Source organism: Bacillus rossius, chromosome 1, assembly GCF_032445375.1.
Source record: "Bacillus rossius redtenbacheri isolate Brsri chromosome 1, Brsri_v3, whole genome shotgun sequence".
NCBI classification, from domain to species: domain Eukaryota; kingdom Metazoa; phylum Arthropoda; class Insecta; order Phasmatodea; family Bacillidae; genus Bacillus; species Bacillus rossius.
Window position 1 is genome coordinate 314,446,089 of NC_086330.1, and position 26,551 is coordinate 314,472,639.

The window sequence follows — 26,551 nt, forward strand, 5'->3', positions numbered from 1 at the left end:
AATATGGATGATGTACCATAACTACAGTACAAACCCAATAGATATTTTAAGATAATTACCATAATAAGAACTAAAGATTCTTTGTAGAATACCATAATTACCACAGAAGCATGATGGCTACCATATTTGCACTATATTTACCGTAACAACCGAGACGTATATTTACCGTGATAGTAATGTATTATGTATTTATGACATATTAAATTAAAGAACATTGTTGAAAAAAAAAGTATGTTAAACTTTGATATGTACGGTTGGCACATTTTGCTAAGAAATAATGTGATGTGAAAGAATGCAGTACTACTACGAAAAGTTAAAATGGTACTCGTGGATTTTTAGGTTATGTCAGTCTCTTTCGTTTTTCAGTAATATCGGCCGAAAATTAACAAGCGTACTGTATCGGAAGTCGGCAGAAATGCCGATTCAACTAAATATTGGCAAAATCGGCTTCTTCAATACAGCTCTACTTTTAATGACATGAGTAAACATATTTCAGATTTCAGGATATTGAAAAAGACTAATTTCCATGTAGGTTTATGTGTGTATGTTTTTTTTGCAAGTGTAAATTGAATGAAGTAAAATGATTTTATTTTTATTACTTTCAATTGATTAAACTTTAATGACCAGTTACAGATATTTATGACACTAATTTTGAGGTTAAGCAATTTTACTAAAGCATTCCAGCCAAGCAGGTTGCCAGCGAGAGACGCTTCTCTTCTGCTGGAAACACTATCGCCAATCGTAGAGCTAATTTAACTCCTTAACGTGCAGAACAAATTATTGTTCTGCATGATAGATTAAAGAACAGAATTTAATACTCTGTGACAAATCTCTCTCAGAATTATTGTGCTGAAAAGAGGAAATGTTGAAACAATGTGAATGTACTTTTCAAACAACATGATTTTTGGTGCTAAGTTTGTTGAAGCTCAGTAAGGACTCCAGAAAAATTGACAAGGATGAAATTTTCCCAAAGATATGTTACATTTACACAAACATATACTTGGTTATGTTAGTTGGATGATATCAGTTACTAATGAACCAATGGAAACAGGTAAGATTCAATGGGAAAAAAAAATGTTATTTTTTTCTAGCAGTGCAAAATGTAAACACACACTGTCAATACTTTCCCAAAATTAATAAGCTCACTTCATTTTAATACTTTATTCAAACATTATACTAAGTTTAAGATAAAAATAATTTCCCAAAAGTGTAACTGTACCACAAAAGCTCAAGCTCGGCTCGAAGTAAAATTCTTAGGCTCGCAGACCTCTAGCTTATTTATAGAAAAAACCCTAACCGCTAATCTGTACTAAAACTGAAATTTCTCAAGAAAATTTTTTTGTCTTTATATACACTTAGGCTATACCAGAAATGTACCAAACTACATGTGATAAAGCCAAGGGACTTTTAGTGCAAGCAGAATACATCTCACATTAGATATGTGGACATCTGTTAAAAGATTCGGATTCGGGTTCGAGATTCGGCAATTCCAGTCGAGGATTTGAGTTAGGATTCGGATTCGAGGAAATCAGGATTCGCCCCATCCCTAATTTAAATGGCATCTTCAAACAAGGAAAAACGCCTGCTGTTAGGAAAAAAAAACATTCACGTAGTATTAACACAGACTGATAGCCTTTGTGTGTGTTGCTGGGTCTGAGGGTGTGTGCATGCATGCGTGTGTCTGTGACAAGATGGCAGATGCCCTTCCCTTCCCCTCCTCTTTCAACTCTCCGGTGCTTTCCTTCTTCTCTCCACTTACCTCCCCTCCCTGAACAAGCTAGGCGACGGTGACAGCTTTTTTTTTTTTTTTTTGCTGCATCTCGGAGCACGGTAATGAATGTGACCATTTCATTCGCGATTCAAACAAAAACTGTTGCAGATACAAAACAAATCACAGAGACCTTTTATATTAGAAATTTAATTTGCTACAACTTTTATTCTATGCGTTTTTTTACTACGAGGTACCGTTTCCGAGATATTGTGCGACATTAAGACATTCTGGGAATGTTCAGGATTTTAACTTTGACTTAAATCTTATATATTTGGTTATTACGAGTACTCGTAGTTATGAGGATTTTTCTCGCCATTGTCAGCTCTCGTAGTAGCGAGGTTCCACTGTACTGCCGTGAATGCATGATAATCCTGCGGATGGTCCAGCGGTAGCCAGCCAGCAAGCCAAGTGTGTGTAGGTGTGTTTGTAAGCGGTAAGAATGATGAAGAGTTGGAGAGGGAACAAGCAAGCCGAGTCGACCCAGTCAGCAGGTGTGTTTGTGTGCGTAAGAGATTATTAGAAAGAAGAGGAGAGAGAGATAGTGTGAGCCCAGCCTGCGCACGCGTGTGTGTTTGTGAGAGAGAGAGAGAGAGCAAGAGGAAGTCGCCAAGGTCAACTGGTACAGTCTGTTCACACCAGCAATACCCCTCACGTGTCTCATAGGGAAAGGTTATACGGGTAGTTCCGGTGCAGAGTTTTCTTTGCAAATTGTGTTCCACAAGTTAAACGTGGTGTATCCCTAAAACATGTCGCACATCTAAATATAAGAATACCTACTGATAAATGTTAAATAAACAGTATCTAGGTAAATAACATTTTAATAGGTTGACAAAGAATTAATCATGTTTTTTGAATTTATATATATATATTTTTTTCAAAATGCTACAAAGTGCTATATTTCACTTTTTAAAATGCTACAAAATGCTAAATTTCATTTTTAAAATGCTAAATTATACATTTTAAAATGCTAATTTTCCGGGACTCTAGTCATAATTTATGCTGATTTTTTTTGTTTAATAACATGATATAATATGTAGTGCAACCCATTGAGTGTGGTTGAATATGTGCTTAAATAACTAGCATGTGTTGGATTTTAATAAATAGTATGTTACAAGTATAAATTATTTAATTAAAATTAAAAATATCTCTGCAGTGCGTGTAAAGCATCATGAACTGAGCTGTTAAGCTGCATCTGCCACCGTGTTATAAATGTTGTGAACTGTCTCCGTACACAAATATCATTTAACGGTAAATTTACAAAAATTTGCGGCCTTTTTTTAATTTTTTTACTGTGGCGCAATGCGTATGTGTAATGTAGCCCATATTTGTTCTGAACGCTGCAGGATACGACTGTATTTTAATTAACTTTTACGTATTTCTTACAATTTTTCACATTTTTTGTGAGACAGCTGTGTCCAAACATTGTTTTTGGTGTAAGATTTCCCATGCTTTCTGCTTCAACATTCGACAAAAAATTTTATAAATGGCCTGCTTGTTTTTATTACAAGAATTGACAAAAAAACTGACAAGAAATAGAAGCATGGTGACTTTCCTCTCTTGGGGTAGGGGGTGGGTAAAACAAATATTCAATGGATGAAAAGGGAATCATGGGTAAAAAAATATTATTTTCCTTTGTATTTTTTTCAAATATAGTGCAGGCAAGGTCATAAAGGGTGAAAAAGGGAAAGATGAAAGAAAACCAGTTCAGTGTTGCTTATACAGTAATAAGCTGAGTAACGGGCCAAGATGTCACTTGTATTCTACTGGAGACAAATAAATAGTGCGACCTATATCCGAAGGTGACCCTTACTACAAAATTAGTTGGATTTTTATGACCCAAATTATAGGTGCTTCCCATATGCAGGTGCAATCCTTATGCAGGTACAGTCAAACCTCTATCTATCGAACTCGCATGTATCGATTGTCCGTGTTTATCGTATACTTTCTACGGTCCCGGCAAAATTGCCATACAACTAAGGTTAAAAAAGTTCACTTGTACCGATGTTCGAATTATCGTTTTGTCCACATTGATCGTACAAAATATGTGGTTCCGTCACTATAAATTATAATAGATGATAGTTTAACCATAAAGATTTTGCAGAAATAACCATTTCTTAGAAAGAAACCGTCATAAAAACAGTAACGATAGTATATAGAAATAGTAAAAATCACCTTAAATATGCAGCCATTTTATAATAGCAACAAGTAAACTGTCAACAAACAGTAGATGGCTAACATTGGTGCCATTATTCTTTGAAATCGACTCATCACGAAACGTTGCCACACTATCGACTTGTATTTATGTACGAAACTTTTTCATGTCGGCTAAAATGGTAATGTAAAAAGAAAACATTTCATACCTTACGTATATAAAATCACTTCACAAGATAAAATGAGGGGAGTCTTGGTAACTGTTTTATACGTATTTTATAATTTCGGAAGTACAGTATTGTACAGTTGACGCATATTTTTTAAACTAACCATTTATTTCTGGGGATTCGTAAATAATTAATTAGTGGTATCAAGACATCAAGATGAACGTAAACTTGAACATGTCACGGCAGCGAGAAAACTGGTGCGTATACCAATAAACTGGCATTAGAACTGGACAAAACTGGTACACGGGAGGTGGAGCTTATATTTTTTTCCGCTAAGATTGATCTATTGGCTGGCTGCTGATAGAAGGTCACGAGTCTGGGCGGAGCATTGAGTGAGTTATACTGCACATGCGCAGCTCAGAGAACAGAGAGCCAGCCGGCGGCTACGCCGCGCCGTAACAACAGCTGATCGAGTACAATGACCTTTCTCCGCGCATGGCGCGCTATTGACGGTAAATTTACAAATTGCGGCCTTTTTTATTTTTTTTACTGTGGCGCAATGCATATGTGTAATGTAGCCCGTGTTTGTTCTGAACGCTGCAGGATACTACTGTATTTTAATTAACTTTAACGTATTTCTTACAATTTTTCATATTTTTAAACTTTTTTTCCCTTCGAAAATCTGTACATAGGACCGAGGTGTACGTACGAACCGGGGGCCGTAAGAGCGAGGTTTTACTGTAGTTGAGAACACTTGATGAACGAATTAGGATTATTAAATAAATTGAAATTGAATTGTAGGTATGTTGTGCATAGACTATGTTTTTTTTAAAGTGTAAATTGAATTAAGTAAAATGCTTCCATTTTTATTTTTTTCAATTGATTAAACTTTAATGACAAGTAACTGATATATTTCTGACACTAATTTTGAGGTTGAAATATTTTTTTCAAAACCTAAGAGTGAAGTCCACATCTATTGAATGTCCGCATCTACTGAATTATTTTGTTGGTTCCCTGAAAAACGATAGAGGTTTGACTGTAAATACAATATAGGCCGTAATCTTTTGTCCACTTTCTAGCACTTGGAAGTTGTATACAGATTTTTCTTACTGTAGGTAGCAAAATAATTGATCTTCAAATTCATTTTTAGCAAAGACATGCTAGTTAAAATAATTGTACACCTGTAATACCTAATATGTATAGACAAAAAGGGTAGTGTCTTACCTTTCTGAAGAATTTCTGGCCAAAAGAAAAAATTCACCTCCACTCGGCATCCCTCTGCAGCACACTTTTAACCAAGTAGATATGACTTTGCCATTTTGCTGTTTCATTATCAAAAAATATCAATATTGTTTCAGTTCAAGTATATTGTAACAATAAATCCAATTAAGATATATTTTAACAAGATTGACATTACTCCAAGTTGTACTTAACCAAATAAAATTGTTGTCAGCATCTGACCAATAAATGTTACACCCCACTAATAAATGTTTATTTTAATGTGTTGGTTCTGGGATCTGGGTAATTCAAGTCAGATGTAAACAAAACAAGTTCTCAGTGCTGAGCTCAGACAATTATGTCCAACCTTTCATTAAGACAGCGATGTTCTTTGTGCCTGAAAATTGACCTGTGGAAAAATATAACATAGGCCCAAGTATACTTTTGAAATTTATCTTGTAAATAAAATATCATAATTTAGAATTGTCTACTGCTCGTGAACCACGTGTATTTACTAGCACTTTTGCAGCCCTACGTCACTATAACTGAGTGAACAGATCATGTGTGTCTATACTCCTCTAACAGACCTCTGGTCCTTTTATAGATGTATCACTCGCCCATGATAAATAACTTTCAATCACTTTACTGTCTTTTTTTTAATGAGGTCGCAGGCGAGTTGAAGTTTCAGCGAAGTCGCAGCGACAATTCTGAGAGGAGGTAAGGAAGTGATTATAGGCAAGCACAATTTTTTTTATCACATACCTACCATATTTACCCACATATGGGTCACTCATTTTATGCAGATTTTTAAGTTTAAAAAAAATTTGGGTGACCCATATGTGAATTATAACTGTAGTGTGTCATTGAGATTGTGTGTAAATAACTCCAGTGTTAGTTTTTAATATGTATAACATCAAGAGTAATTAAACATTGTTTGTTGAAAATATCTCAGCAGTGCGTGAGAAACACTTGGTGTGTCTATTATTACAAGTGTTTAAGATGTAACTTTGACCCACAATTCTTTTACCTGAGATTTTTCAACTTTTAAATGCAACATCCATGACAATACTGCAGACATTGTTGGTGCTTCGAAAGCCTCACTTCAAAGCACTGTTTTTTACGTTCCTCCAGCTGCCGCACAAATTTCTCAGACTGTAATGCACATGCTAATTTTTATAAAAGAAACTGATGACAGGGTAGCTTGCTGCCTTTTTTTCTATTCTGGAAGAGGAATGGTAAAAAAAAACCAAACATTACAAAACATCAGTTTTTTATTAATGAGGAGGGGCCATAAAGCAGTAGTGGAGAGTAGCACAGAAATCTGACAAAAAAAGGATAGAGGTTTAACACCAGTGACATATTTCTTACGCACCAATAAGCTGAGACACGGAACAAATACTTGACTTGTATCTAAGGAATTTACTGTAGACAGATATATGGTGCAATCCATATTTGAGGGTGATCCTTCTGCAGGTAAAAACAATACCTGACCAGGAGGGGTAGACAATGGGAAGCAAGTGCAGTGCTGATTGGTCAGCATGTGGAGTAGGTAGAGAAGATGCACTGCTGCAGCCCTCATCATTGGCTAATGGCTGACCAACACAACATCCAAATGTTTTCATTTTGTGTTGTTTGATCAGTCATATAGATAGATCTAGCAACTTACCTTTATTCTCCATCGACTTAGTGAAGTTCGCAGCGGCCTGAGAACGGTGCTAGTAGTGGTGGAACCCTAACCTAACATTGGGTTTACTGGGAATATCATAAAAAGGATATATATTTTAAAACTGTTTCATTTTAAATTTTGGGTAAAGTTTAGGATTTTTAATTTATTTGGGAGTATTGTAACTTTGGGGGTAATTATTTGGCAGTAACTTTGCCACAATTATCAATTAAAAGTTCGAGTGGCAAGATTGCAGATCCCAAACAAACTGGGGTCCTCCATAAGAAAGCGTGTTTTGAATGGTAAGCATTTTAAACTTCTAGCAAGTGTCACTTTTCATTGTGATTTTAAATGTAGTAATTCTTTTTAATCTAACAATGGGAGGGTCCAAGTTGGGGCGATATATTTCAAAAATGTTGAAAATGGCAGCATCTTTCTTCTACTAACACAGTTTAAGCCAAATCGGTGATCCATGACTCACTCCTTAAGATTTGAACTCATAATTTTCCTGATATTGCAGCATTTTTCTTTCAACCATGTCATTAGGTAGGTATAAAAACTTGACAGCTTTAAAGCTGTAACCTTCATTACAGGCAGGTGCAATACAAGAGTGAGGTTCTCTCACTTCAACTGAAATCTTGAAAAATATTAAGGCAGTGGTCCAGAATAGGCATTTACCAAGCACCCAAACGAATGTAAAAACTAATGTAGGAAAAAATTTAAAAAAATGAAAATAGAATAAAATATTCTATACGAAACTCCCATTTCACACAATGTTAATAATGGGTTCCCCTACTAGCGTCGTTAGTTCCCATGAAACCATGAGCTTCACAAAGCAGACAAGACACTCCAAAGCAAAAGATAGGATTTTGACTGTGGTTTGGATTGTACCGCCATCCTTTTATTTTTAAAAAGCAAGGATACATTTGTGCGAGAGTTTGCATACTGACATTTCAGAACAAAATTTTGCTATGGCATGTTTTCCTGTTCTATCTTTCAGTTCTTCAAACACCGGTACTACACCGGTACTGTTTTAGAAATTATCAACTTTAGTACTTTTTGTCTTCGAAAACAATTTTACGAGCCAGGCAAACCAGCAATAATTTATATAAATATTGCTATCTTCCTATATGCACAGTTAAAATCCTGAAATTTATAAAGAACTAGGCACACTCTAAACCTATTATATTTACTCGGGGTTTATTAAAGTATATGGCCTGTAAAAATTCCTAGAAACACAAAATTAAATCCTGTAAAGTCTTCACAATCAAAATAAACACAGAAATTTTAAACAGAAAGCTTAGCAAAAATGTACTTACCTTTGTTGCTATAAAAATGGTAAACTAAAACAAATACCTAGATAATGATGTGTAGGCATTACTCTTACCCTGCTGGTAGCAGTGTTTCACACAGCACTTTCATAAATTCCCAAAAATATTAACTCCAGAAGCCCTCGCTCCAACTTTGTTGCAGATAAAATACCATAAAAAACATAAATTCAGCAGAGCACAAAAACATCATGAAGTAGTGATATGGGTAACAGTAACAAATTCTCAAAAATATTTTCTGCTCATTTAATACTTGGACAAGTAACCTAATATTTCTACCATAGATTTTTTTTAAAACAATTTTTAAACTACATATGACCAAAATTATTAAATACATGACATTAAAAAATTTATACTTCAAAAATATAGTTACTTGCCCATTAAAAACATTAACATTGACTATATACAGCAATATTATTGTTACATAAGCCCATGCCAAAAAAAATTGGTTGTCTGTAGTCGGTTTACGGACGATAGTTTAACGTGACGTCATAACAAAACATTGATGAAATAGGTAATTGCATACTTTTATGAATAAAATTTAATCATTTTTTATTGAATTATCATTATTTTGTATGGATACAAAGGAGTGAAATGAAATCTACAATTTAATTGATAAATTTACTTTTATTTGCACTCATTATTTTAACTATAACTTTTATACATGTTTGCTATTTAACTTCTTCCAATCTGCGTTATGCTGTTAAGGATAGGACGATGATAGGAGAAGTAGGAAACGAATGGGAGTGTTTCAAGGATGATGTGAAGGAAAATGGCTTACTCAACACCAAAATGCAGTCAAAAAATATATATTTGCGCCACGGAATCTGCAGCAATGCTAGGAGGAACGGGTTAGCAAAGAGCAATATAAAATGAGCGTAACGGGACACAGCGAAACAGGACAATGTGTGTAATGGGACACTTTTTCGTGCGTGCAGCCGGCGTTCATAAATTTATTAGACGTCACGTCAAAAAAAAAGTGCTAAAAAAGTTATTCAAGTTCATACTACGTGTGGTGCATTAAATAACGGCATGAAAAATATGTGAATCGATGTCCAAACACAGCGCAAAATCTTCACACAATTCTAAGGTTCGCTAGCATAACTCAACTCAAAGTTACTAGGAGAGTTCCAGCAAATTCCATTGATTGGCCATAATGATAAAGGTTGGGCCACACTTGAAAAATTTATTGCTATGTCAAAACCTCCTAAGGGCGTGTAAAACATTTGGCACGCACTCCCTGTATGACAAATTGCATTTAAAAAAAAATAGTAAGGGGGACAGGGAATGCTGCTTGAATAAGTCACAAAATGTGCATGCACACAACCTGATTAGGGAGCAATAAAATGGGTGAATAATACAGATACTTCTCAAAGGATTAGAAGTGATACCCCAACGATGGCAGCATTAAAAAAAAGTGTAATCAACAAGTCATTCTCCATGTTACGGCAATAATTTTAAAAGTATTTTAATTTAGAGTAAAAATTAAATTTTATTAGTTAAAATTTGATGAACTGGTAGGGAATGATACTCCAACTTAACAATATTTATAAAATATTTATATTTTTCGTTATACACTATTTCCAGATTTTATTACATCTGACTGGTCTTCAGACCACCTTCAATACTGATAACATACATTTTAACAATAACATTTTTCAACCCAGCTTCTGTTATCCATCTGTACAAACAAGATATGCCAATGCTCATGGCACACATTGTTACAAGAAAAATATCATGAATAAATAACATTAAGCATCACAATTTTGCAGACCAATAACTTTATTTTTCATAACTGTATTCGGTATGTAAAAGAACAGACTGGTCAAATTATTTTAATTTTATTATTCTACATCGGACACTAGGAACAAGTCTTTAATTACAAGGATTTACTTCCACTTGTTGTTCTCGTAATCCCACTTGGATGCCAGACCCTCTATGGGATTCGCCTGCATGTCGATCAATCTCTTAAGTTGCGCTTGCTTTCTCTCCACAGAGAAGGATTCAGGCAGCTCTGGGTACACTGCACAAAGGCATGCAACATGAAAATGAGAATTAAACATATATACACATCATAAATACCTCTTAAAAATTAGGGCTGTGCAATTCGATTGCACTTCAGTTACACGTCAAGAACCTGTTTGGCTGCAATTATTACCAAAAAAAAGTTATTTCTAAATGCTAAACTAAAGATATGCAATCCCAAACATTTTTATTGTGAGTTTACGAAAAAGACTATGGATTGGAAATTGCAGTTAAAGTACATAGCTCTTGAAAATGACTAGCCGCTCAGAAAGCAAAGAATGTGGTGATGTAAGGTGGTCATCTGGGAGGGTGAACAGAGCAGCCACCACGAAGAGAAGCAGAACAAACCCAATGACAAACTCTATTTGCAGCCTCTACTAGGTCTACCAGATCTAAAATGGCATAAGTGACACATTTAAGAGGCAGAGCCTGTAGTTTTTCACCTAAGCTGTTTCCAATGGCAAGATAAAAGCGTGTGATTCATTATAATGTGACACCCACTATTAAGACATTTTAAGTTTCCACTAGGGATGGGTCAATTCCACATGTCTTCAATCACGATTCCACTATTTCCCTCGATTCCAGGTTCGATTCCAATTCTAATTCCCAATTTTCCAAATCCATTATTATGTGTTCTTGTGAAATTCCTCTCTTCTGTCATGCTCTTTTAGTTCTGCTTGTTGTGTTTCACAAGAAAAAAATAAAACTAAATTTTTTATGAACAACATGATGGTTGACCAGCATGCTTCTAATTATTTACTTCAAGGTGCTAGCCAATGTTGGAAGTTAAAGATATGTATTATGTTTACGAGTGAAGAGAAAGGTTATGCTAATGTTTTATTTTTGAAATAAAGTTATTATATTGAAATGAGGTTACAACATTTTCCCGGTAAGTACAGAAATCTAACTTAACCTGGTTAGTAGTGTTACAGATTATAGGTGATTGTGGTTGTCATCTAACCTTCAAACAATGTACCGCATCTTTTGTATTTTGGTGCTAGGCGAGTTGCGCAGATATTGTCAGTTTACTGGCTGGAAAATATATTTGTGGTAAGAATCAATTTATGTGAATCTATTTCACACCCAAATTATTGAAGGTTCCGATTATAGGTGGAATCTAAGCATCAACATGCCCAACCCTAGTTTTGATAGTTTTAACGTCTTTATTTTACAACATAATATTTCTCGCTTGAATGCTTTATTCATATTGTAGCAGCCTTTAACATATTAACTGCTAAAAGTTAAATCATTTTAACTGGCAAAAATCAGTACCACTAATATGTATATCTACGCTTAGCAAACAATACCGCCTAACTGTAAAATTACTGAAATGTATTGTTAGCGACCATATGAGAGGAAATGAACGACACCATATTAATTTCAACTGTGTTTGTGACAAAACATTTTTTTTTCTTCATTATTAACCGAAATTTTGTTTGTTAAAGCAGAGATCACACAGAATAATGTTCACAAATTCCAATTAAATATGTTTTGCTTTAACAAAACATATTATTCAATTGAACAAAATTATAGCCTAAAAAATGGCATCTTTTGGTTCCTATCTCTTCCCAAATTCACTGTGGCAAATAAACAATACTTTATGACATTCTTTCATACATTATTAATTGTGAGACATTGGTGACATTGAAAAGATGTGTGTTTAGCTGTTTACCTTTCCTGCTGGATAACCATTTCATTTACATTACAGCTCGCAAAGGAACCGAAACTTACAAAAATTACTTGGAACTGAAACTAATTTCAGTATTTTCAAGCTCACCTCAGAGCCTAACGACAAAGTTACATTCTCATTTCTAGTTAAACATTATTGACACTTACAGTAGAATCCCGCCGATGCGACCCCCCTCTGATGCGTCCATTCCATTTATACGACCGTTTTTTGAGAAACCGTGAAAAATTTGAGCAGCGAAAGTCGAAAATTTGAGTAAAATCGGTTGAAAAACAAGTCTGTTACACTTTGTTGGGCGCTAAGTGTTCACGTTTATCTTGGCGAGCGCTGTACTGTAAGCAGGCAGGCATACAAAAGACTGCTAAAAATAGATACCACCCCTCTAGACTGTCCACGCTAGCCAATACCGGTAATCTGCGCGCATCACCTGATAGCATCTACGCGCGCGTCTATTGCCGTTCCGGTCCCATGCCTTTGTCTTGCGACTGGTTAGTGTGATCTTGCCAGCTGCATCTCAGGTGTCACTGGACACACAAAGCTGTGTTCACTGTGTTAACGACGTCGCCAGGTGTTTGGTTCTCTGCTATTTTTCTATAACATCGCTGACTTCACACATGCGCAGATAAACAAAAAAAAATGTGTGGAATTATGCTATACACCTCGGACTCGCATACCCCGAACAATGGGTTCTGATAAATACTCGCGCTACGTGAATTCGCGTCACGCGAGTTCGGCTATGCTAGCCGGCTGGTGGTTATTTTCGTTCAAAACGTGGCGAAGGAACTTGTGTGGATCAGGTAGAAAACATTCGGCTATAAACGAAAGATATAAGAACAATGCTATCCTGAAATGCTGTGACATGTTTTTGGAGTAGATAATCACAGCGACAGACCGACAGGATGCGCTCGCGCCCTTGCCGTCAGCGATGTTTATTTTCAGCTCTTTACCTCGTCCCTTCACAGCGTAAAAAAAGAAGAAAAAACACGTTCGAATGCAGATGGAAAAGTAACTGTGCAGTAAAATAAATATATTTACGGCCCTGCTAAATTTTTCTATTCAATAAAATTCGAGGTATTACAGTAAAACCTCCATTAACGAATATTCTATTTAACGAAAAACCCCATGCAACGAAATAAAATTTTGGTCCCGCCGAACCGCCACAAGATCAATGCTGTTTTAACCTCTAAATACCAAATTTTATTTTTTCCGAAACAGTGAAATTCCCTTTACAACGAACTGCCGCTTTTGAAAAACACGCAAAAATAAACATCTCCTACAAGACATCCACTAATTTTTTTTGCAATCACTGCTTAAAAATACGTTAATATAACCTTAAAATAATAAGCACCATCGCGGAAGGCAATAAACAAACAAAGCATCATGGATAACACACGTCGTGTATACATGCCACACTTTGTTCAAAATGGCGGGTACATTTAGCGCTAGTGGCGGACACCTCTCGTACCATTTCTCTGGCAAGACGAACAGCTAGTATATTTTGCGTTTCTATGGTTAAAGATGCGCACACGCAAATATTTTTAACTATGGTGTAGTACAATTTCCGTTTTTTCAGTTTTCACGGTTGTTTATTTATTTCCACACGTAGTTACGGAAATCAACACGGTACTACTGTAAAATGAATTATAATCCTAAAAAGCGGCGACAGATTGACGTCAAAATAAAATAAGAAATTTTAAATGCAGTTGATGAAGGTGGAAAAAAAAGTGATGTAGCTAAACGTTTCGACATCCCGGCGTCTACACTTTCGACCATATTATCCAACTGGGAACAGATCGATAACAACGCTTCTCTGGTAGGGACAAATCGAAAACGTGTGAAAGTATGTAAAAATGATTTGGACAAGATACTTTTTGACTGGTTAATGGAGGCTAGGGCATCAAACATCAACAAAGGCATGCCAGGAAGCACTGGGGATGGGAATTGATAATTTTGAAGCATCAAATGGTTGGCCATTAAACAAGTGTATTCTATGTACTTTTTCATGTTTAATTCCTCATATCGTATTAAACAGTCAGAAAGACAGTTCTAGCGATTTATGTGAAGCTTTATGATGACTAGAAATATATTGTGCGAAACCTCCATTTAACAAACCCCTTTACAACAAACACAACAAATTTTGGTCCCTTGAGATTTGTTAAATAGAGGTTTCACTGTAGTCATTTTTCAGCAGAAACTGCTGTGTGACTAATAAACAAATTGAATCATAATAACTTAAGTATTTATTAACGGCGAAGGACAGTCGTATAAGCCCGTAAAAATATTTATTTTACAGAGAATGGACTGTACAACCTGGCTTTTGCCGCACGCGGTATGGGAGGGGAGGATGATGCTGACAGTTTCTCACGCAGAAGGTTGGAAATAAGGGAGGGAATGTGTTGAAATGTTAGTTGTTAAAGGGGGGGGGGGGGGGGTTGTTTTTACATGGTTTGTGGCTCTGGGAGGGATGAGCCTTTAAGAATTAGCAGGGGATGGGAGAGGTAAGCGTCGCGTCATGTCACGTATGACGTCAAGCCGCCGCTACCACCAGCCTGGCCGGACAAGTTTCTTACGCTCTCTCAAAAGCAACCACAGCGGCTTTTCATGCGGGCGGGTTAAGATAACATGACAGCTGAGACGGCTTTTCGTGCGATAGTGGACGCACCGAGCTCGGCTAGACACTGCCCGAGCGGCATTCACGTGTATGTATCCAAAGATGCGATGCGGTGACACCCCGAATTCTCTATTGCGACCATTCCGTTTATAAGTCCGCTTTTCCGGAAACCGTGAGGGGTCGCATCAGCGGGATTCTACTGTATTTATCTTTTACTAGCATTTAGAAAAAATATTCTATACATAGTGACATAAGCCATACACTTTGGCACCCATGTTTCATAAGTTATATATATCCTTTATGTTGGTATGATTGGACGAAAGTGTTTTTTTTTTTCCTAAAGGATAAACTTTATGTGAGTAATATAGGTCGCAAGTCATAGAAACGAACAGAAATAATCAAAACCGAAACCGGATAGCCAGAGAACCGCTCAGACCTTATTATAAACAACTAACTATGTTTAGGCTCACCAAATAACTTCTCAAGGATGTATGCCCATATTCCTGCAGACATTAGAAGAAGTGTGATGCCAATGATGGACTTCCACTCGCCCGTGGGCGCATGCATCTCTGCGAAGGTCAAGCAGAAGCTGGCACGGTACAGTGCCTTCTTCTCTTCCAGGGTGAGCTTGTTCCAGTCTCCCTTCTCTTTCTCTCGCAGTACCTGCGAGCAACACAACATTGTCACACCACAGACTGCCACATCAATTACTGCATTTATCCAAACAAGCCTTGCACCACAAATATGTTGACCATACCCAAAAATATTTGTTGTTTAGAATAAACCTACCATCAAACTTTTAAAACAGAACAAGTGTCTATTAAATGTATATTCAGGACTTTGGTTATTATTCATAGTAATATAATAATTGCATTTAAAGTTTTCTGTAAATCTAATAGCAAATTTTTAGAACTGGTGTTGACATCTGTGGGTTATTGTTTTAAGCACCATTTATTCTTGCACAAAAGTACTATTAAATGTATAAATATTTCCGGTAAAAATCGTTTTGCAAATATACATCTCTACAGATATTAGGCAGTAAATATTAAATGTAAATGATTACATTTTTACCATGATATAAGTGAAAAAGTATCATGAATATAAAATGGCTACAGACTGCAACCTGTTTTGTTTACTGCAGTGGAGCGCTATTACATCCGTGTCACCAACAACCGAAACCCTGTTTAGAAATTTTTAAAGGACTGGATGCTAAACACTAACTAACAGGGAAAACTTTTTAAGAGGGAGATAGTTAAAAATCCTTTGCTCCATAAAAAAAATTTCACTCAATTGACATCCTGAATTAACTAAAAAATTACCCTTTCCTATTTTCATTATTGTCAGCATGCTGGAAAAACTAAATGTATAATTATATCAGCAAACTGAATTATTTAAACTGGATTTTAAGTTTTTAAGTACAAATGAAATAATTGACAAATAACATCCCTGGCAAAAAAAATGTACTATTCCATTTAAAGTAGATAGCCGCATATTTGCCATAGTCTATCTTGGTATCAAAGGATTTGCATCAACTTCAGATATTATTTTCCGTTTTTCTTCAAATGATAACGTCTTCCTTTTAATGGGTCCTCCACTACTTACAGAAGCTATTATGCACTGTTTTTCAAAACAAGCATTTATTATGCTTGATAACCTTAAAATCACCCCTACCAAGATTGCAATATTTGTGGGCTATCAACTATAGTTAACTCAACACAAGACAAAGTGTGTGTGCTCTGCGCTACTTGCAATCTGCAAGCTATTGATATTTTACTACGTGCACGCATACTATACAGGCATTAACTCAACTAGCACTGCCTACATTTCCATACATGCTACACAACTGCCTGAAAAATAATGAAAAATAATTAACATATTAGACAACTTTGTATTTCTGTTAATTAAATAAGTAAACGGTAATTTCTTGAGAAATACTAAATTTTGATGTTAAAAAAACATTGTTTTATACAGTAAACATAGTTATTGAAAAACTATGTACATAGAAAAGAATGACATAAATCGTACATCTTAGAGAGAAAATCGCGGGACTGAAACATATGTAACATTGCAAGACCCTGCATTCCCCAGCTTTTAAAAGAATTTTTGAGGAATTAGCATGATGTTTTATTCATTCAGCAGGATAAGCTGGGTATATAGTTTCAAGGTTATAGTGAACGAGTTTTTACACTTATATTTTCCCCATTATTAATATTCTTGTCAATAATTTTAGTGTAAAGATTAATTTATAAAAGCAGTTTAACTATATTATTACTGTTTTTCATTTTTCTTACAAAGTTATTGTGTGTAAATGCATTTATACTTTCAATTTTGTTTTAATGCCTATATTTTATGTCTGGAGCTATTCAGTAGTTTTCATAATGATTCTATAACATTTGGTATCATTTGAGCGAAAGAAAAGACAGATGCGCGACTTGATGGCAACCAATTTTTTTCCAGACTTTTATTCAGTGCACAGGCTTTTAGATGTTATCTGAATAAATCGTGTGTGGCAGTGGCTCAAGCCATAATAATATGAGCCAAGTGACAAACTTTCCGCCTGTAGTCCGGGCTGCGCCAGTAAATAACCTCATTTCGGACATGTTACATCAGAATTTCAGCGACCGCAGTCATTAGCATTCAGCCCATGATGGAGCTTAAGTAAATTTTCGCCGTCATCCCAAGAACACCTTTGTCCTTGGCTTGTACCGTTGACGCAAAGTGACTTTGGAACGTATTTATAAAATGGAATGTGTATTTGTTAATAAAAACGTTTTTTGGTATCATCAAAATTAACAAACATTAATTATTCGAGCAGAGAAAAGTCGTGTTGCTGAGAGGCCTGAGAGGATCAGTTGTAAACATTGTGTAATGGCAGACAGTATTTTGTTTTTGTGCAGATCTAAAAAGTAAATCTACATGAAAGTTCTGCTAAATCTTGTTCTTCAAACATAAATGAACATTTTTGGGCAAACATTCTTCTTCTTTATTATTTTTGAAGTGGTCTGTGAACTTGCAAGTCAGGTCGTCTTTTAGCCAGGCCGATCTGAGTTGTATTACATTTGTATTTAAGGCCGATCTGAGTTGTATTTAATGGGAAATTGTATTGTGCGAGAAATGACAAACGAGTTTCACATAAATAAAAATCAGTTTTTTACTTTGTATGCATTACAGTTATGACATGTAAATGGGACCTAAAGAAAATGTTATTAATTGCGGGAAAACGTAAATATAGAAAATAAAAACGGGGTATCTCTGTATACACTTTCCTACAAAAACAAGTGACATGCCAACATGGCAACGAATGGCTTGTGGTTTGCTGCATATAAAAGGATAGTAGTTTGCTGTGTATTCATCAAACATGATGACACAAATGAGGGAAATGGTGTACAGATGGAACAGCCTCACTAAGTCTATATGAAAGCAAGCAGACGATTGGTCGGAAAATACAACTTGTAACAGCATGTGGCAAATGTTTTGACGGTCAATGCCGTTATCAAATTCCTTGTTATTGTCTGGAAATACGTAAATTATTAAAGATCAACGATAAACATAGTTTCAAAGTTTAAAGATAAACATTATTTAATTTTTTTTTCCAAAAACGCTTAACTTTATATGGAAAAACCATCTATAAATGTAAACATTTTAAATAGTAAGAATTACTATAGGGATATATTAGATACCTGTGAGTTCTCAAAATTCAGGCAAACTTTTTTCTTGTCCTGTACCTTTAGATAATTACGACTTTCATTATTACGGAATAAAAGTCTTAGTACCCAAGATCATTTACTTTATAATAGGGATGGGACGAATCCACATTTTGGTCGAATCCGAATCCTTGTTCGAATCCTCAGTGTTTGTCATCGAATCTCGAATCCCAGTTCCACACTAAACTTCACCACATGTTATTAAAAAAATCACATGTGTATTTATAAAATTATAAAATAAGTGCATAGTGTATACACCTGATATAAAATAGAGACAAATAACCTCAAAAACCACACATGAAAGTGTGCATCTGTCTAATTCTCTGTTAAATTAATCCTTCCTATGTTTTCAATAAAATATGTTTGTATAACGAACACCATTTAAAAAAAGTTACGTTTTTTTCTGCAATGTTATATTATTGAAGGTTGGAAATGATAGAGTAGTTATGCTAATTGACAAAATGCAGCGTGTTTTATCTTAAGTTTGTGCTATTTCCGTTACCTTTATAATATAGTTTAGGTATACAATTTTCTAGAGCTGGACGAACCTCAGTTCTCTGGTTTCGAACCGAGCCGAGCCGAACCGAACCTCATACAGAAATAATTGTTTTGAATTAAAATCAACCGATGACCAGCATTTTGGTCTTTAACTGAGTGGTGAAAAAGAAAGGTTCTCCAGCTATATGTAAAATTAAAACATTATATAGCTTAGCTTATATACCAATTTTTAATTAATGAAGAAGTTACATCTAAATTTCAAAAAGACTATCTTCCTTTTTCAGTGTACACTAATCTTCATTTAAAAAAAATATAAAGATGACGAACATTCAGCATAAGGCCACAAAACATATTTTTGTGGTAGACATAACCTAACATTTTTAAAAAGTAAAACTTTTTAATAGGACATCAAAAAAAAAGGCGAATGTGAATTAAGTTACCTATCTACATATTTTTGTGGTAGACATAACCTAACATTTTTAATAAGTAAAACTTTTTAATAAAACATAAAAAAAAGGCGAATGTGAATTAAGTTACCTATCTACATTACAAAACCCGCTGACTGCAGTTGCTGTTTTCTTGGAAGAATGCTGCTCGTCAGAAGAAACTTTAGACGGTTTTTTGGGGTGGTTCTGGGTCATCCGGGTCGTCATTATCTTTTCTCCATTTTGAAAACTTAAACGACGTTAGCCTGCTCATCGCAATTCACCTCAAGAACAATAATATTGTAAACGTAACGTAAAAAGTGTGGTTATAGAAATTTGCGTCGGAAAAAAGAAAACACGAGAAATAATGATGGCTGCCGCGACTACGCTAGTCAACTTAGTACCGTACTGTAAAATTTACTGGACCAGTACTTTTAATACACAAGATTAAATTAATATTTTCATTACCTGACTGTTATAACCAAAAAGGCAAAAGAAAATAAATACATCCCAGTAATTTAAAATACGTAATTTACGTAATCATTTCCTATCGCATGTGTCTTGTGTTAACTTGATCACGTTAGTTTTGCCGAAATACGAGAGTTCTCGTACATGCGCTTTAGTTTAACGTATGGGGTACGCAATCTTTGGTGATTTTACAACACTTCTCGTACACGCACTATAGTTAAAGGTATAATGTACAATACCTTTGGCATTTGTACGATAGGTTATATTACCTAGTACGACAAATGCATACAAAATTCTCTAAAGCAAACAAAAAACAAAGCGCGCCTATATGAAAAAATGCTATGCGAGTTATGCGACTATTAATATTTTTTTTTTATTTTGTTTGCTCTTGAAACTGTTGAGGCGACGACTATGCGATAAAAGTCGGAATATTACAAGTAATAGAATTTTGTTGAGCTGTTTTGTGAATGGTCTCAAATGGGGGTTAGAAAATTAGAAAAACGTAATTTTTTTTAAACGAACTTTCGGTTTTTCGAATATATTTTAAGAGGTTTCGAACCGAACCGAACGTAAGGGTTCGGTTCGGTTCGAAAATTTCAAACTTCGCCCAGCACTACAATTTTCAATTACTACCTAAAACTCTTAAAAACCCACCTCAAATCCCACCTCGGATCTTACGAATCCTCGAATCCATAGGATTCGGTATATTCGACGAATCCAAGATTCGAAAATCCCATCCCTACTTTATAACGTAACATAATCTACAGTGTATACATGAATACAATAGAACCTCATTTTTATGAATCTGGTATTTACGAATTCAGGTGATTAACGTATTTGTTTACTTGCTTCGTTATTTCCCTTAAAGTACGAATGCCATACTTTCATGTTTAAAAAAAAGCATTTACCGCAGTTTATGCTGCAAACGTATGTATTTCATTTAATAGCAAACCATCAAAAAAGTTGAAAGTGAATAGTGTGTAGTTTCTACATTATAATGTTACTATGTGTGGTCATGGCAGCTTCATTTGTCATTGTAAACAACCTACTTTATTTTATTCCACTTGCCACGGTAAACCTAATGGGCATGAACCGATGCTTTAGCGACGAACGCCAAAATTAAATTCAGTTATTATATCCCTCCCCTATAAACTTTAATCTACTATGAATGAAAAAGTCGTAAATGATGGTTTTACATAAAAAAAAACAGTGGTTTACTAGGCCTTAAAACAACGTACCACATTCCTTTTAACGCCATGTACCAAATTCCTGGTAACATGACATCTTCATGCATGTTAGGCGATGCTCATTTTACCATATTATAAATATTTTGGAAAAACAGCTGGCAGCAGTGAATTACCAAACAATGTAAATTTTACCGGAAACATTCATTAATTTTTTATTTTTTCAATTCATAAATGTAAACTATCATTTTGAAAGAACTTTGGGAATTTGTTTTTGCAATATCTCTACAATGACTATCAGATAGATATATTTTTTTCCAACAATTGGATACTGATCTCTACCAACATTTGTGCATTATATGGTGCAATTAATTGTGAATTTTGTTTTGCATTCAGAATTCATAAGGTCGTAATGAAGTTTGCATAATTAAGATTTTATGCTGCGAAATAAATACATTTTCCATATCAGATGGATCCCACATTATCTCAGTCTTCGCAGTTTTCAGAAAAGTAGGTAATTTGGAAATTTTACAAGCATGGCAGTTGTGATTTTTTATATTATTTTGGTATATTAAATTTTAACTACTACATGAAAAATGCAAACTAGCAAGTTTTTGTTTAGGACTCGACTCAAACTCAACTCGACTTGAAAAACCTCTGCTTGCAGATGTCTAGTATATATGGAAGTGATGAAGGGAGTAATTTTGCGAACATAATATGCGGGAAAACATTTTGTGCTGGAACGTCTTAAGCGAGTTTTACAGCATGTTACAAATAATGTAACAAAATAAATTAGGAATAACTGTTTAGAAGAGGTGCACATACCATATCCTCGCCTTTAAAATAAAATATTTATTGCAATACACCATCATACTCCGTAGTCTAAGTACGAAGATGTACGGGAAATAAATCCCAGTGGAACCAGAGGACCACTCGGGACTACCCTCACATGGGGGGGCCTAGAAATTAAAATTAAAAGCCCTAAAATAAATTAATAAATAAAAAAAATAATTAAATAAAATTTTGTTAGAAACTTAATTGTGGAATGGCTCAGGCACCCAGACGTGAACTTGTCAGCCCTTAAACACTCATGACATAATATATTATTTGTAAGCCGCCACCCCTGCACGCCCTTGAATATTGATTAATGAAACTCAGCACAGTAAAAAACCCTTATAAAAATTATTTTAATGGGGACTTCCCTGAGAAGCTGCCTTTGCTGTTGGCTATACATATTATTCAGTGATTCCCTCTATGTGGGCTTCCCCTGGTTCTCTCGCACATCTCTGTCCCTTTCTAACCTACGGCACAATTCTGGGATTCCCCACTCAGATAGCCTTCCCACAGTTCTGGCGAATGTATATCTCTTACACAGGATGTGATAAATTTATCATCTTAACATTTCAGCACCGCTGTCTTGCCGCACGTCTTTCTTTCTTCTTACACCAAGCATTTACCTGTTATAAACACGCCACAAACACACTATGAACGCCATATGTAAAATTATCACATTATAAAAATAATATTTAAATGCAATACAATACTGAGAATCAAGAGTTACATAGGTACATAATAATCTAGCCAGCAAAATGAGAACCAGTAAAAACATAGTTAACAGGCTTTTCGCAATAAAAAAATTAAATATAAAATTTATTTACAATAATAAATTATTAAGAATGATAACCTCCATTAAAAATAGGTCACTGTAACCTTGAAACCATGTACATTATCAGCTGATTTACTGCATTACTAAGAGGTATCATAGCATAAATTTATTCTGCAAAGCTGGGGAGGGCATGGATCTTGAAACGTTACATATAAAATATAGCTTTGTACCAAAAAATTACAGAAAAAAGATGGTGTAACAAGCCTATTTAAAACCAACCCGAAAGAAATATCGACGTTAACTACTCACCTGAACATCTGGTGTATTTTCCCTAAATCGAACAGCTGGCATTGGGAAATCCGACCTGTCTATGTAACTTGCTTGCCCATTGAAGCCATAGCCAACAATTTCTCGGCTACCAATTCTCGAACGGTTGTGTATTCCAAATTTCTGGATGTGTTGAATTTTCCGGAGGAGTGACTGTGATAGTAACCTTCCTGCCATCGTGAAACAGGCCTGAAACAACAATAAAGGAAAAGAAAGAAGTCTGAACCAAAACAGCCATTTTTAGATCACAAAAAAGAAATCTCTCTGTTACTTTAGTTACTAAATAATGTCAATATTACTTCTGTTTTCGCATTATGATTACAATTTGGACAAAAAATGGTAACATTTTGCATTTAAGTATGTGGTAGTTATTATTTCCCAATATGACTGTTAACCATAACATACACTAAACAGTAATAGCCATGTTAGGCAAAAAGGAACTACTGTAAAGAAAAAAATAACATAGCAGAGTAAACTTATTTCTATAAACCATAGTAACATTACCAGAAAACAAATACAGCTCTGCTTTATTAAAAACGTATAAAACATATAATATCAAAGTGTGTATCAAACAAATTACAGAATGCTGAGAGCCCATTTACAACAAACCCAGTGGCGTAGCGTGCCATCTCGGCGCCTGGGGCGGGAAACCCATTTTGCCGCCCCCATTCTATAGGTGCTTAGTTAAAATTAAATTTCACATACAATGAGGTACCTTTTATTGAAGTTAAAATAGGATGAGCGGTTTTACAAGCGGATTCTACGGGCCTTATGAGCAGCGAAGTCAGAAATAACTTTGTCAAAATCAATATTAGCAGCCAATTCTTGTTCAATCGACAATATAGTCAAGTTTGATAGTCTAGCGGAGTTATGTTCTTAAATATTTTTAATGCCTTTTTGGTAATTATATTTAATTTTCGGAGCTACGAAGTATATGATCAAATTATAATTTTTCGGGGGAATTGTTAAAGTATTTTTTTAGTATTATTATATAGCTATTTTTTATAAGTAGTAATAGGTTATGTATTTTATGATGGATGCACCGATTTGTGATAAAACGATGTTATGATATATATATATATATATATAGATATATATATATATATCTATATATATATATATATAGATATATATAGATATATCTATATATATCTATCTATATATATATATATATATATATATATACATATATATATATATATATATATATATATATATATATATATATATATATTAAATGTTGTCATATAAATTTTGTGTCTTTTTAACTTGCTGCCTCCTCTCACTGTTCGCAACCTTATTAGTATTTTTTAAGCCTGCTATTAGTTTGGGTTTTAATATTTTTTTGGGTTTACCTGCGCTCGCGGTACGGGGAAATATATGAGTTTTACTGTGTCCCGGTTTGCGGAAGTTGTTTGGTTTGCCCTGGGTTAAGGTCAAACTTTACAGTACAATGCGTAGTACTAAATTCAATGAGTGCGAAAGAGAGGCATCGACACGGGCCGACGCGTGAAACAAAAGATTTTGTATGAGTAATTAACATAATAAGGAGTGCCGCTCAACTCGGCTCGCGCGCGCCGGGCGGCGCGGCGTGATGCGATGTTGCTGTTCGTATGTAAACAAACAAACGTTATAAAGAGCTCTGTCAGTGATTTCGCAGTTTTTCTTTTAAATAAATATTAAAAAATAGTTGGTGCGCAAAATTTTTGATAAAAATGGAACATTATAGTGTGTCTGACACATGTAATGAATGAATCATAGATCAGATCTCAACCCGCTTCACCGGCGGCCCGCCCCCGCGGGCTGCCGCCCGGGGCGGGCCGCCCCCTCCGCCCCACCCACGCTACGCCACTGAACAAACCATTTATATTTTAACGTAATTTAATTTCTTTTTTTCTTTGGAAAGTAACATTAATCTTGAGTGTATTAGTAAAGAGCTATAATTGTGTAACTTGCTCTTATGGTTCCCAGGGACCTATTCTACAACAGTACAAGTTACACATAAAATATTCTACAAGTTGTAGAACATGAAAAAAATTGTTTATCACAAACGTACAAGTAAACACTTGTAAATCCCAGCAAATCTGTACAAGTTAACTTACAAGTGTGTTTTACATAAGTGATTATTACTATCAACTAACTTTATCAACATTTGTTTTTGCTAACAAAATATTTTTTAAAGCTTAAATGTTATTTTAAAATAAATAGCTACCTACATATATTAGTTTCATACCTTTATTAGGAAAATATAATGGAAGGGTCAAATCTTTTGACAAATGTTTCATGCAGGATTTTCCGATGTCCTGAATTAAAACAGCAAGCATCATGTACCACAGGATCAAGCAACAGGATCATGCAAACAGGATCTTTTGACGTACTGAATTAAAACAGCAAGCATCATGTACCACAGGATCAAACCTACAGGATTCAGGGATATACTTCAGTATATGAAACTGAAGAATTAGTGTATTTTTAATTCGACATAGTTGGCTACATATGTGCTAAGCAAATAGATACAAAATCTTTTTCTTCTATGCAATCAAAGGACACAGATTGGGACAATAAGTTCAAGCTGAACACTGTATTCAGACCATCGCCACACCACCAATAACATCAGAGGGTCATGCAAACCAAACAGAAATCAGTGTCCATTGGGCACAATTTAGGACATTGCAATTGTAGATAGGCTTTAAAGTAGCTACTATATTATGTCACTGGTATGCCATTTTCAAATACACAAAGCTATAGTAGAACCCTTGAATGATTTTGAACATTCCTTACTTTTTTAAAATAAAGATATAATTTATGAATCCTAACACAGTGCTCTACTTCAATGTATAATCTGTTAAGAATTGTACAAAATGCCCGAAAAATTAGAAAACAGATTACATCAGGGGACCAAGTGCTGAATGGAGTGGGGGTCGAGACGCGATGGGGAAGCCAGATCTAGGAAGGTTTTCAAGAAGCGAAGAAAGACGGACAGGGGAAAGAATTCTATGGTTGTGAGAGCAATAGGGGAATGGATTTTATTCGGGGTGTGTGTGTTGGCTAGGAGTGTAACTCAGCTCACGAGAAGTGAGAGGAAAGTACAGGGAAGGCCCATTTACAACAGAACCAATAATAAAGATAAAACCAACACTCCACGTCACGCTTGGTTACGAACAAATTTTAAATTACTGTAAAATTCTAAACAAAAGTACAAAAAAGGGTACGTGACACGTAGAAACAGTTATGTTTATAAAAAGCTATACAAAACACCTAAAGAACGAGTATGACAACAAACCGGCTTATTTTGACTTTCATCGAACAAACATTTAGCTATATCTTAGAAATAATATTCAAAAATCACAAGGCGCCTCACCTTCCCGAAATCCGATTTTCAAGATGGTGCCCACCAGCTCCAAGTACTCTCGAATCCTCGAACCAAAGAAGCAGGGTTGTCTGCTAGGAAAAACTAAGAAGAGATCTTTGATACAGAGAACAGAGAATTTAAACTGACATCTTGAATTCAAGTGCTTTTTGGGCATCACTTGTTTAGGTCTGCCAAATTTGTTCAGCATTTCATATTTTTTTTATTCCAAAAGAATAATTTTAAAAAATTCTAAGAGTGTAAGGAGCACAAATTTTGGAAATTTTTACTTGTAAAGTCATTATTTAGGATGAATTCAGAGTTGGAACCCAATGATTTCACATGTGAGAACAATTATTCCAGCCAATG

General features: G+C 35.0%; 1 protein-coding gene across 1 annotated transcript; it reads right to left on the reverse strand.

Moving 5' to 3' along the window:
* Positions 1-9,835: 9,835 nt before the first annotated feature.
* On the reverse strand, positions 9,836-26,327 carry LOC134527921 (cytochrome c oxidase subunit 4 isoform 1, mitochondrial). Its single transcript, XM_063360957.1, has 4 exons — positions 26,195-26,327; positions 22,816-23,022; positions 15,092-15,284; positions 9,836-10,321 (listed from the first exon to the last, which is right to left on the reverse strand). The coding sequence occupies exons 2-4, from the start codon at positions 23,008-23,010 to the stop codon at positions 10,188-10,190; spliced, it is 522 nt and encodes a 173-aa protein (XP_063217027.1). The 5' UTR covers positions 23,011-23,022; positions 26,195-26,327; the 3' UTR covers positions 9,836-10,187.
* Between the last annotated feature and the right edge of the window lie 224 nt (positions 26,328-26,551).